The 13,044-nt window shown below is 49.2% G+C and overlaps 1 protein-coding gene across 1 annotated transcript; it reads right to left on the bottom strand.

Moving 5' to 3' along the window:
• Positions 1 to 4,034: 4,034 nt before the first annotated feature.
• LOC136291687 (mas-related G-protein coupled receptor member X2-like) lies at positions 4,035 to 7,584 on the bottom strand. The gene is made up of 2 exons (XM_066186833.1): positions 7,163 to 7,584; positions 4,035 to 6,916 (listed from the first exon to the last, which is right to left on the bottom strand). The coding sequence occupies exon 2, from the start codon at positions 6,803 to 6,805 to the stop codon at positions 5,954 to 5,956; it is 852 nt and encodes a 283-aa protein (XP_066042930.1). The 5' UTR covers positions 6,806 to 6,916; positions 7,163 to 7,584; the 3' UTR covers positions 4,035 to 5,953.
• Positions 7,585 to 13,044: the final 5,460 nt, after the last annotated feature.

Genomic DNA, 13,044 nt, shown 5'->3' with positions numbered 1-13,044 from the left:
GGTACACCCACTCAATGCCATGTTCCCCGGCCCAGGTGTTGATAAGGCTCTTCTTGAAATGAGTCCTGTTGTTGGACTCAGTCCTCTCAGGAGCACCATGTCTCCACAGGACTTGTTTTTCCAGGCCCAGGGTGGTGTTCTGAGCAGTAGCATGAGGCACAGGGTAGGTCTCCAACCATCCAGTGGTGGCTTCCACCATGGTCAGCACACAGCGCTTGCCTTGGCGGAATTGGGGAAGGGTGATGGAGTCAATCTGCCAGGCTTCCCCGTACTTATTTTTGGACCACTGTCCATCATACCACAGGGGCTTCACCCTCTTGGTCTGTTTGATTGCAGCACACGTCTCACAGTCATGGATAACCTGAGAAACACTGTCCATGGTGAGACCCACCCCTCGGTCTCATGCCCACTTATAGGTGGCATCTCTGCCCTGATGACCTGAGGCACCATGGGCCCGTTGAGCTAGGAACAGCTCCCCCTTGTGTTGCCAATCTAAATCTATCTTTGACACCTCTATCTTTGCAGCCTGATCTTCCTGCTCATTGTTCTGGTGTTCCTCATTAGCCCGACTCTTGGGGACATGGGCATCTACATGGCAGACTTTCACAGGCAGCTTCTCTACCCTGAGAGCGATGTCTTTCCATTCATCAGCAGCCCTGATTGGTTTTCCCCTAAGCTGCCAGCTGGCCTTTTTCCACCCGTCCAGCCAGCCCCACAGAGCATTGACTACCATCCACGAATCAGTGCAGAGGTAGAGCATTGGCCTCTTCTCTCTTTCAGCAATGTCCAAGGCCAATTGAACGGCTTTGAGTTCAGCAAGTTGGCTTGACCCACCTTCTCCTTTATTGACCTGTGCGACCTGTCATCTGGAGCTCCATATGGCTGCTTTCCACTTCTGGTTCATCCTTACGATGCGACAGGAACCGTCAGTGAAAAGAGCGTAGTGTGTTTCTTCTGCTGGCAGTTGGTTGTACAGAGGAGCTCCTTCAGCCCATGTCACTTGTTCCTGCTCCTCTTTGTCCGTGAGACCAAAGTTTTCTCCTTCCAGCCAGTTTGTAATTATCTCCAAAACCCCAGGGTGATTCAGTTTTCCAATATGGGCGCGCTGTGTGATGAGAGCAATCCACTTACTCCATGTAGCATTGGTGGCGTGGTGGATAGAGGGAACCTCTGCTTTAAACATCCACCCCAGCACTGGTAGTCGGGGTGCCAGGAGGAGTTGTGTTTCAGTGCCTATTACCTCTGAGGCAGCTTGAACTCCTTCATAGGCTACTAAAATTTCATTCTCTGTGGGAATGGAGTTGGCTTCAGACTCTCTGTAGCTTTGACTCCAAAATCCCAGTGGTTGGTCTCGAGTCTCCCCAGGCACCTTCTGCCAAAGGCTCCAGGACACACCATGGCTCCCAGCTGTGGTGTTCAATTGCTTAACAGCCTCTGTCTCTACAGCCACCATCCCAAACGCCCACCTGAGTCCCTTTGGGTCTTTGAAATACCCATTTCTGAGGAAGTCTACACCTAAAATGCATGGGGCCCCTGGGCCAGTCACAGCAGGGTGTCTCTTCCACTCATTTCCAGTCAGGTTCACATCAGCTTCCACCGAGTCAAGTCCAGTGATTTCCCTGTCACACCAGCAATAGAATCAGATTCTGCCCCCACATGTCTTGATGGGATTAGTGCGCACTGTGCGCCAGTGTTGACCAAGGCCTGATATTTTTGTGGTTCTGATGTGCCAGGCCAACAAATCCACACAGTCCAAACCCCACGATTTTTCCTAGCCTCTACCTGGCTAGATGCAGGGCCCCTCTAAGCCTAGTTATCCTTCTTTTCTCGGGCATATGTCTTAGAGGTGCCTTCAAGGGAATTGGACATATCATCATCATCATACCTGGCAGTTTGACTACAGGCTACTGGAGCTGCTTCCCTTTTGGTGAACTTCCTCTCTGAATATGGCTGTCCTTCAAGTCAAGCACCCATTGCAGCAGAGCAGCAGTGGATTTTCCATCTCACCTCCTCATGTCTTCTCCACAATCATGCAGGAAGAACCACAGCTCACCTCATTGGGGTGTACCCTCTCTCCCTATCTGAGGGAGGGCTGAGTTTAGTACCAGAACCTCTGATTTGAACTGCCGAGATTTGGACAAGGTCCTCTTAAATCTCCTCCTTGAGTTTCTTACGATTCTCCTCTATCTTGTCTTCTAATTTCTGCAGACTTGTTTCCCCAGCTGCAATTCTTGCATGTTTTGGGCCATGCACGGAGCTTCTTTGCCATATCAAGCATGGTCTCCTCTGTGTCATCCCACTTCATTATTGCTAAAGCAGAAGCATGTTCTTGTGGCCTAAGTCATACAAGCTTTTGCTAAATCATGGATGTACGTGGTACCAAGACTGGATTCCCAGTTGTTACATCATCTGAGAAGACAATCTCCACCACTGCCATTTCTCTCAAGCATTGAATCTCTTGTTCTATGGTCTTCCACCGGGTTTGCTGCATATGGAGATGGTCTGCACACAGATATCTTTGTGCCACACTTCCCAGGACCCGTTCCCAGAGACTGCAAGGGGTAGCCTCCCTCATCATTCCTTGGTCGATTATGGGATCATGTGACAGGGATCCCAAATGCCTCACTTCAGTGCCATCCAGCATTGCAGCCTCGACTGCAGCATCCAAAAGACAGACTAACCAACTAATTATAGAATCATCAGGTCATTGAGTGTAATCCTTTCTTAGGCCACAAAGGTCCTTCAGGGAAAAGGACTCAATAGTGGCTCATGATCTTCTGCCAGCTGGTTGGGCATCTGATCTTGGGCCAGTTTGTTCAGTTTCTGATTGTGTATCGGTTCAGCTTCTGACTGTGTGTCAGTTGGCTGGGTTTCTAATTGGGTCTCAGGAGGCATTGAGGGTCCTTCACCTGGATCATCGTCCACTGATCAATCGGTTTTGTGTGTGTGCTTCTTTGCCGGGGCGACTACCAGTGTCTTGGACTCACGGTTTGGTTTAGCTGCTGTCTTAGGCTTATTGTCTGGTTTAGCTGCTGGCTTAGGCTCCATATCTGGTTTAGCTGCTGACTTAGGCTCTCTATCTGGTTTAGTTGCTGTCTGAGTAGCTGGAGTGTTGGCTGCAGCCCAAGAGACTGGGGTAGCTGCTGATTTATCCCCCTGCCCCCCGCCTCTATCTGCTGCCCTACAGGATCTAGCAGCGCGTGATAAGCATATGCCAGGGCCCAACTTATTGCAATGAGCTTTTTCTCCTTAGAGTCACCATGGCAGTTGTACTTGAGATATTTCCCCCTCTCATCTGGGTTCTGAATTTGTTCACATGAAAATTCCCAAGCTGGGGGATCAGAAGGCTCGTTCAAGGTCTGGCCCACTCTCTCCCATTCTCCACACCACTCAGGATTTTCCACACCTGGGCCTACTTGTGGGTCAGGGGTCTCATCAGCCCCTCTGGAAATCTCAGACCTCACTCTAGACAAGCTACAGACCATATAGAGAAAGCTCACCAGGTGAAATACCAGGAAGGTAGTATCTTTAACATTCAGGGCACATTGAACATTCTCCAAGAGTGAGGTAACTGACTCAAAAGAGAAGGAGGAAAGGAAAAGCTGAAAGGCTTCATCCCCTATTCCTCCTCTAACAAGCTGGGTGCAATTATTAATAAATCCCCAAAACATGCTGCTGGAACTAGGATGCAGGGTAGGACGAAGAGACCATAACCCAAACATATGTGGCACAAACTCCACTACCTTTATAAACTTTCTATAACTTATGATCACTGAGCCCAACAAAACCGCAATCCTAATTCATGCACCTCTACTGTAAAAGCTGTGTGTTAGAGACAACACTGGAGATATTTTCTGATCAGAAGACAAACCTAGGGACCAGAAAGGTATTAAAACCTCAAAAAAGCCTAGGGAACAGAAACACAGAAAGGACTCCATTCCAAGAGACATCAGGAATTCAAGGAGCAACATTGAGCAAGGAGCAAAACCGACTACTTTATCCCCACACACATTACAACCAAAATGCAATCAACAATCAGTACAAGTTTTTTCCACTCTCTTGAGCCACGCAGTTGGGCACCAAAAAAAAATGTATTGTCCCAGTTTAAGGCAAATCTGGGAGGAAACCTCTGAATGGGATTCCTCTGCCCAGCAAAAACAAATGGCCCCTCCCCTCCAGCTGGTCTGAGAGAAAACTTCCTTGGAGAAAAGTGAAAAAAACCTATTTATTTAACAAACAAACTGCCCACGAGCATAAAGAATGAATAATATGAAACAATAAAACCTCTTGTTCTGGAGTCAGATGGCAAATTGAGAAAGTCCTTGCTGTGGGTATAGCTCGGCTTGGTCAGTTCCTTATCCATCCCTTTGGAGGAACAGGCCCTGCTGGGCTGCAGGTGCTCCTCTGGGGTTTTCACTCCAGAACAGGTTTTAACAGTCCCAAGAAAAAAAGCAAAAAAACAATCCAGGAAACTTTTTTCCCTCAGCAAGCTAAACTAACTAAAAGCAAAAAACCCCCTCTGTCCAGCCTCTGTCCATGCATCCAATGAACAACACTGTCCCGAGGAAAAAGAAACTGCAGAGGAGTGAAGGCTGTTTTTCAAAACAAACTGTGCTCTTCTTCTTTCTCTGATTCACTCTCAGAACCAGACTTAAAGGTACAGAACACAACTTACAGCACACACAGAACAGATGATTGGGGACACAAGCATCATAGTCACCCTCTGTCACCTGCTCATGCCTTTTGTTTCAGTTAAGAGACATCCATAGGGTGTTAAAAGGTATAAATCTTGCGAGAAGTGAGAAATGAGCCATTTGTTGACATTGTTCACCAGGGACAGGCTCTGTAGCAAAGTCCGGATGTGGTTTATTCAACATATTCTGGGTTTGAAGTTACCACATTGGAAAAAAACAAAATACATAAATGCAAACTTAATTTAGGAGTAGTTATAAAAGGACAAGGATCAGTACGAGATGGATTTTGGCTGAAGCTGCTGTGCACAGTCACTGTTCATCTCCTCCTGAGGGTGGCCAGGTTGAGGATGGAGGTGCTCCAGGGCTTCCTTGGACTTGGATGCTGGGGAAGCAGAGGATGGCCCCATTCTGCAGAACAGCAGCATAACCCCTGATTCCTGTGAAATTCAATGGTCCAAGCATCTGGTGATGTCAATTTCCATATTCCATATTCCTTTCGGTCACAGGCACAAGGGTTCAATGGAGTTCCCCATCAACCCTGCACTTTAGTCAGAACAATTTAATTCTGGAATGAAAGACTGTGACAAATTCCCACTGACAGAATAAGGGAATGTTGCTGTCCCTCCCCAGCTCTGCAGCCCTACCTGGTGTCTCTTCTCATCAGCTGGGAATGCAGGGCCAGCTCTTCCGAACAGAAGGGGAAGGATGCTCCATGTGATCCCAACCCCTCTCCTGCCATCCAGAGGGACCAGCCCCGCAAAGAAGGGATTTGGGAAATCACCCTGTGCTGGGTGTGTCCCCAGGGTGTGTCACATTCTTTGCAGGCAAGAGATCCCCCAAAACACCATGAAACCCATCTGCATAGCCAAAGGACATGGAGTTCATTCCCTGGGGCCGAGGCAATGAGGGTCATTCCATGAAGAATAGAGCTGGAGAACAGAACTGAGCCCAGCTGCTCTGCTTGGAGCCATGTGGATCCAGGAGGGAGGAGGAAAGCCATGCTCCAATGTGCTCCCTGTAGAGCGTTCCTCAAAAAACACCCAAGGCAATGCCCCTGCTCCCTTCTCCTGCAGGAAGAAATCACCACGGGGGTCGAGACACTGTGGATATTTATTAATCAGGTGGCTCAAGGAAACCCTCAGCCACTCTCCCAGGGTTCTTCAGCAGAGCAGTGGAAGGGATCACCAGGCTCAGACCCCTGTGCCTTTGGGGGCACCATTGCTGTGGGCTGCTTCATCTTTCAGTTCATCAAAAACCCTCTAGAGGGAGCTCTGGAGGGACCCCAGGGAGCAGGGCCTCCGGAACCCTCCTGCCATGAAGTAAATGGAGGGTTTGATGCTGCCATGGATGCAATTGATCAGGAAAAACACCTGGGAAGACACAACAATGAAACCAAGGCCCTGCAGGGAATTGCAGAGGCTGAGAAGGACAATGAAGAGCACAATGAGGAAGATAATGATGTTGCGCCTCTCAGGTTGCTGCTTCTTGGGGCTCCTCATGGCCTTAATGAAGTCGATTGTGATGGAAATGACCATGGGTGCAGGAAAGAGGAGCAGGATGACAGCGTACACGGTGATGAGAGCTGCCCGGCAGTGCTCCTGTCCATGTGATGGGCACAGGATTGTCACTGCAGGAATGACAGTGAAGAGAGCAAAGAAGGCCCAGTACTGGACATAAACCACCAACCATCGCAGGCGCTCTGGAAGCTCACAGCGGCAGCAGAGCAGGCAGAGCCTGTACATATAATCTGTACCACCGAAGTACATCAGCTGTAACAGCGCCCAGTAGTAGGAGACCACTGACAGCTGGAAAAGGAAACTCAAGTACACCAGGGCGATGAGAGGAGAGCAGGACACATCCTCCACCAGGAAGAGGAGAGAGGAGGGGACTGTGAAGAGCAGGAAGATGAAGTCAGCCAAAGCCAGGCCATAGATACCACGGTTACGGAGTTTCAGGCTGAGGAGGCAGAGCACAGCCCCATTCCCAACCAGCCCACAGAGGCTGATGAGCAGGGTCACACTGTGTATGGCCACATTGGTGACATCTATCTCACACAGATCGTCCCCTTCAGTGGGTGAGGCAGAAGATGGGGACACAGTGGTCACCTCCATGGATGGATGCTGGGCAGGCAGTGGGATGTGGCCCCTGGCTGTGGTCAGAGTGGATGGGGAGTCAGTGCTTGGAGAATCCCAGGATAGACCATGTGGCTCCTCTGCAGCTCCCTGCAGTGGGGAGGATTCAGTGGGGAGGAGTGAGATGTGCAGGGGAGGAGGGCGGTGAAAATGGTGGGGTGGGAGAGGGAGGTGGGAGGGTTGGGATGTTCAGCAGGGGAGGCAGAAGGGAAGCGCAGGGCAGAGGAGGGGGAAGCTGGGGAGGGCACTGCGGTCACCGGGAGAGGGTGGCAGGAAGAGAGCAGCTGCTGGAGGAGAGGGAGGTGGGGAAGGGAGGAGGGAAAACATTCCACTGACCTGTTCCCAGTGAGGCAGCAGCAGGCAGAGGGGGTCTGTGCAGATCAGCAGCGCTTCCTGGTACCTCTTGCTCCTTTGGGATCTGTATTCTAAAGCGGCTCCTCCCAGGTCAGTAACATGAAGGAGAAAGTGCCCAGATCACCAAGAACTCCCCACTCCTGTGCCTCTGGCTCCTCCCGTCCCCTATCCTTGTGTTGTTTGCAAAGACTCGGTGTGGTCGTGGGGCAGTCGGAAGTGGTTTTGCAACTTTGGCTCCATCTGAGTTGCACAGCCTCGGCGTTATTGAGCTTGGGGTTTTTTTTATTATTTTATTTTCCTATTTTTACATGCAGATCAAGTGGTGTTTTTCCTTGTTATAAATAAATAAAACAAGGTCCAGAGGCACGGCCCGACGCATCCATCCCACAGCAGTAACAAGCCTTAGATACCCTTAGTAAGCCAACCCCACATCCATACATATCCCACCCTTCCCACACAGCTCCTCCTTCGTCCCGCCTTCCCGGAGCTTGTGCACTCCTTCTGCCTTCGACTCCCCGCAGTGGTTCCAGATCAGCATTGCAACTTTCAGCGCTAATACAGTACTGATATGAGAAATACTCCAAACCTTACCAGAGCTTCTTTTTAACATTATAACACAGATAATATTCGTTCAACATTTTCGAGAGCCAATCCCCATACCACCTGTTTATAGCATTTGGGAATGGCTTCTCATTTCCCCCTAATTAGAAACATTTCCCCCTAATTAGAAACTCTCCTTCCTAGGACAGTGTCCCATTCTCCAACTTCCTTCCCTCAACTGACAGGTTTCTACCATTCATTGTTTTTCTTCTCTCAGGAGTAACTGTCCCTCCAGCAGCAGAGGGCTACTGGTGGTGCTGGTGGCACTGCAATGCTGGCAGTGCTGGCAGTGCTGGTGAAGCACCTGGCTGCTTGTCAGAAACAACTCCCATTCTGGGAAGGAGCTCCAGAACCCTTGCCAAAACCTGCCCTGGGCTCATGGGAGCACCCCTGGGCCATGGACTCCCATTTCTCTCATTGCAGTGTAGGCTCCCACAGCCCAAGGGAAGGACAGTAATCAGTTGCTTGCAGCCAGCTTGTCAACACTTAGAGCCCACCCGAATTACTGCCAATCCCCTTGATGATGCAATCACAGCCATTAGAGACCAGGGTGCTGTGAACCCCCTTCCAGCCCTTCACCAGAGCTCCTCCTCAGTCCTGGGGGCACTTGTGGTTGTTTTTACCTGATCCCATAGTGTCCCTTTGCCAGCAGGGACACCTTCCACTGTGCCAGGTTGCTCCAGGCACCATCCAACCTGGCCTTGGTCAAACGGTGGGGCAGCCACAGCTTCTCTGGGCAACCTGTGCCAGGGTCTCCCCACCCTCACACGGAAGGATTTCTTCCCAACATCCCATCTGAACCCAGCCTCTCTCAGTGGGAAGCCATTCCCCCTTGTCCTGTCACTCCATGCCCTTGTCCAAAGTCTCCCTCCATCTCTCCTGGAGGCCTGTCTGTCAGCCCCACATGGATCATGATGTGTTTGTCCTTGGAAGGATTGGCCTGGTGAGGGAATGTGGGATTCCGTAGCTGGGGACACAAATGTGATGTCAGCAGGGAAGAGAGGTGACAATTCTGGTCCCAGAGCCACCACACGTGCCATTTTCCAACAGGAACATCCCAGATCCCTGAAGCATGTCAGCTGGGATCGGAATCATCTCAGTTCAGGTTTTTAGGAATTCCTTGGAGTCTTGGTTTGGGAAGACAGGTATCTGCCAGGTAATAAAAAAAAAACAACGGGAGTTTCTTTTGGAATGGAGAGTGTAAACTCCCTTCACTTCTTTTTTTTTTCTTTTTCAATTATAAATTTACAATCAGAGGCTCTTAGGCAAAGATTTGCGAAATAGGAATAGCAGTTCTTTACTAGTATGTATTACAAAGCAAACAAACAAAAAAGCCCCCAACAAAACAGCCAAACTACAACATTAATAACAAAAGAAAACAGTACCAAGAACCTTGAGGGCTTTGTTTTACAAAACCCAGGGCAGTTTGGTTTCGGTGTCCCTGCAGGATCCTCAGAGCACCAAGCTGAAAACAGTGGAAAAGTCCCAGGCTGGTAGCTGGGATGGCAGAGTGTCCCGGCAGGCAGGGGCAGGATGTCCCGGCAGCGCAGGGGGTGCAGGGTCACACTGTAGCAAGAGGAGCAGCGCTGAAGAAGCCGAAGGCGAGGTAGGGCCAGCCCAGCTCTCACGGGTGGCAGAGAAAGCTCAGGATTCAGGCCGAACTGGTGATAGTAGATTTCCCAGGAGTGGATTTTTTTGGCCACAGTGAAACTCTTCCAGCCAGCAACAGCCGTTTTTTTTCTCCCCGAACTCAGAAAAAAGAAGAGCCCGCAAGAGCCCTCTGCTGGGCTGCCTCAAGCTCTGTCTTTTACCTGCGTTATCTCCTTCTTCCAACTTTGTCCACCTCTTTGTTTCGGTTAAGTACTCTTAAGTATTCAACACTTGGTCTCTTTGGTAAGTTATGGGGAAAAAATTCTTTAGAGAAAGAAGGAAGAAACTTAACCCCCAACATTATCCACTCCGAATTTTTTTCTCATACTAACATATTACATTGAATTTAAACCGTTAAAAAAAATATATATATATGCAAATATGGATAGAGCCACATTCTCATGGGTAGTTCACTCTAAAACAAGGTTCTCTTGAGGTATGCATTGGGTCTCTTCATCTGTTTGCATCACTCACCAGGTGCAACCTGGTCTTTGAGTGAAGACAACCCCACGGATGGGATTGTCTTTGCTGGAGGCAGGATTAATTCAAACAGTTTTTCTTAGCATACTTCTTATGTGCACCACTGGAACTTTATTTCTCTCTGTCGTTTGCAAGGGCTCAGATTGGGCAGGGCCTGCTTGGTTGGTGGAACCTTGAATGTTCACGAACCATGTGGCCTTTGCTAAATTAATATTTCAGTTTTTGAAGGTTTTTTTATCCAGTGTCTTCAAGGTAGTTTTAAGCAGGCCATTGCACTGTTCAACTTTTCCGGCCGCTGGTGCATGATAAGGAATATGGTACACCCACTCAATGCCATGTTCTCTAGCCCAGGTGCTTATAAGATTATTTTTGAAATGGGTCTTATTGTCTGACTCAATTCTTTTAGGGGTGCCATGTCTTTACAGGATTTGTTTTTTTAGGCCCAGGATGGTGTTCCGGGCAGTAGCATGAGGCACAGGGTAGGTCTCTAACTATCTAGTGGTGGCTTCCACTATGGTTAGCACATAGCGCTTGCTTTGGCGGGTTTGGGGAAGGGTGATGTAGTTAATCTGCCAGGTTTTCCATATTTATATTTGGACTACCGCCTACTATACTATAAGGGCTTCACTCGCTTGGCTTGCTTGACTGCAGCACACGTCTCACAGTCATGGGTAACCTGAGAACTACTGTCTATGGTTAAATCCACTCCTCGGTCTTGGGCTTACTTATAGGTGGCATTTCTGCCCTGATGACCCGAGGCATCGTGGGTCTATTGAGCTAGGAGCAACTTTTTCTTGTGTTGCCAATCTAAAATTTTCTTTGACACTTTTATCTTGGCAGCCTGAACTACTTGCTTGTTGTTTTGGTGTTCTTCATTAGCCCAACTTTTGGGAACATGGGCATCTACATGGCGGACTTTCACAGGTAGTTTCTTTACACGAGTGGCAACGTCCTTTCATTCATCAGCAGCTCAGATTGGTTTTCTCTTACGTTGCCAGTTGGCCTTTTTCTACTTTTTCAGCCACCCCCTCAGAGCATTGGCTACCATTCACGAATCAGTGTAGAGGTAGAGCTTTGGCCACTTCTCTTTTTCAGCAATTTCAAGGGCTAATTGAACAGCTTTGAGTTCAGCAAGTTGACTTGATCTCCTTTTTCTTTCAGTGGCTTCTGCAACTTGTTGTGTGGGGCTCCATACGGCTGCTTTTCACTTACGGTTCATTCTCACGATGCGACAGGAACCGTCAGTGAAGAGTGTAGTGTGTTTCTTCTGCTGGCAGTTGGTTGTACGGAGGAGCTTCTTCAGCCCGTGTCACTTGTTCTTGCTCCTTTTCGTTTGTGAGACCAAAGTTTTCTCTTTCCGGCCAGTTTGTAATTATCTCCAAAATCTCAGGGCGATTTGGGTTTCCAATACGGGCACGCTGTGTGATGAGGGCAGTCCATTTGCTCCATGTGGCATTGGTGGCATGGTGGGTGGAGGGAGCTTTTTTTTAAAACATCCACCCCAGCACTGGTAGTTGGGGTGCCAAAAGGAGTTGTGCTTCTGTGCTAATTACTTCTGAGGCAGCTTGAACTCTTTCATAGGCGGCCAAGATCTCTTTCTTTGTGGGAGTGTAGTTGGCTTCAGATCCTCTGTAACTTTGACTCCAGAATTCCAGTGGTTGGCTTTGGATCTCTCCAGGCACCTTCTGCCAAAGGCCCCAGGACAAACCATTGTTCCCGGCTGCGGAGTAAAGCACATTCTTCACATCTGGTCCCGTCCTGACTGGGCCAAGGGCTGCTGCATGAGCAATCTCCTGCTTGATCTGGGCAAAGGCATGTTGCTGTTCAGGGCCCCAGTGGAAGTTGTTTTTCTTGCGGGTAACCAGGTAGACAGGGCTCATGATCTGACTGTTCTCAGGAATGTGCATCCTCCAAAAACCTATGGCACCTCGGAAAGCTTGTGGGGTTTTTTTGCAGGTCGGTGGAGACATTGCTGTGATTTTATCAATGACTTCAGTGGGGATCTGCTGCCGTCTATCTTGCCACTTTACTCCCAGGAACTGGATTTCTCTGGCAGGTCCCTTGACTTTGCTCTTTTTGATGGCAAACCCGTCTTTCAGCAGAATCTGGATGATCCTCTTTTCTTTCTCAAACACTTCAGCTGCAGTTTTTCTCCACACAATGATGTCATCGATGTACTGTAGATGTTCTGGAGCCTCACCCTTCTCCAGTGCAGCCTGGATTAGCCCATGGCAGATGGTGGGGCTGTGTTTTTACTTCTGGGGCAGCCGGTTCCAGGTGTACTGCACACTTCTCCAGGTGAAAGCAAACTGAGGCCTGCATTCTGCTGCCAGAGGAATGGAGAAAAATGCATTAGCAATGTCAATAGTGGCATACCACCTCACTGCCTTGGACTCCAACTTGTACTGGAGCTCCAGCATGTCTGGCACAGCAGCGCTCAGTGGTGGAGTCACTTCATTCAATGCACGATAGTCCACAGTCAGTCTCTATTTTCTGTCAGACTTGCGCACAGGCCAGATGGGGCTGTTGAAGGGTGAGTGGGTTTTGCTGACCACTCCTTGGCTTTCTAGCTCACGGATCATCTTGTGGATGGGGATTACGGCGTCCCGATTTGTCTGATACTGCCAGCGGTGTACTGTCGAAGTGGCAACAGGTACTTGTTGTTCTTCTGCTTTCAGGAGTCCTACTGCAGATGGGTTCTCTGATAGTCTCGGCAAGGTGTTCAATTGCTTAATGCCTTCTGCTTCCACAGCAGTTATCTTAAATGCCCATCTGAGTCTCTCAGGGTCTTTGTAATAGCCATTCCTGAGGAAGTCTATGCTCAGAATACACGGAGCCTCTGGGCCAGTCACAATCGGAAGTTTCTTCCACTCCTTCCTGGTCAGGCTCACCTCGGCTTCAACCAGGGTCAATTTTTGTGATCCCCCTGTCACCCCGGCAATGGAAATTGGTTCTGTCTTCACATGTCTCTATGGCATTAGAGTACACTGTGACCCAGTATCTACCAAAGCTTCATATTTCTGTGGCTCTGATGTGCTAGGCCATCGAATCCACACAGTCCGAAAAACTCGGTTTTCCCGTGCCTCTTCCTGGCTAGAGGCAGGGCCCCTCTAGCACTGGTTATTATTCTCTTT

Source organism: Chamaea fasciata, unplaced genomic scaffold (assembly GCF_029207755.1).
Source record: "Chamaea fasciata isolate MVZ Bird 193981 ecotype frontalis unplaced genomic scaffold, bChaFas1.0.hap1 SCAF_7, whole genome shotgun sequence".
Classification (NCBI taxonomy): domain Eukaryota; kingdom Metazoa; phylum Chordata; class Aves; order Passeriformes; family Sylviidae; genus Chamaea; species Chamaea fasciata.
The sequence above is the reverse complement of the archived record's forward strand: the minus strand, read 5'-3'. Positions and strand labels throughout refer to the sequence as shown.

Bases quoted from the DNA above. Each gene is read 5' to 3' on its own strand.
- LOC136291687 (XM_066186833.1), bottom strand. From the start codon at position 6,805: ATGGAGGTGACCACTGTGTCCCCATCTTCTGCCTCACCCACTGAAGGG.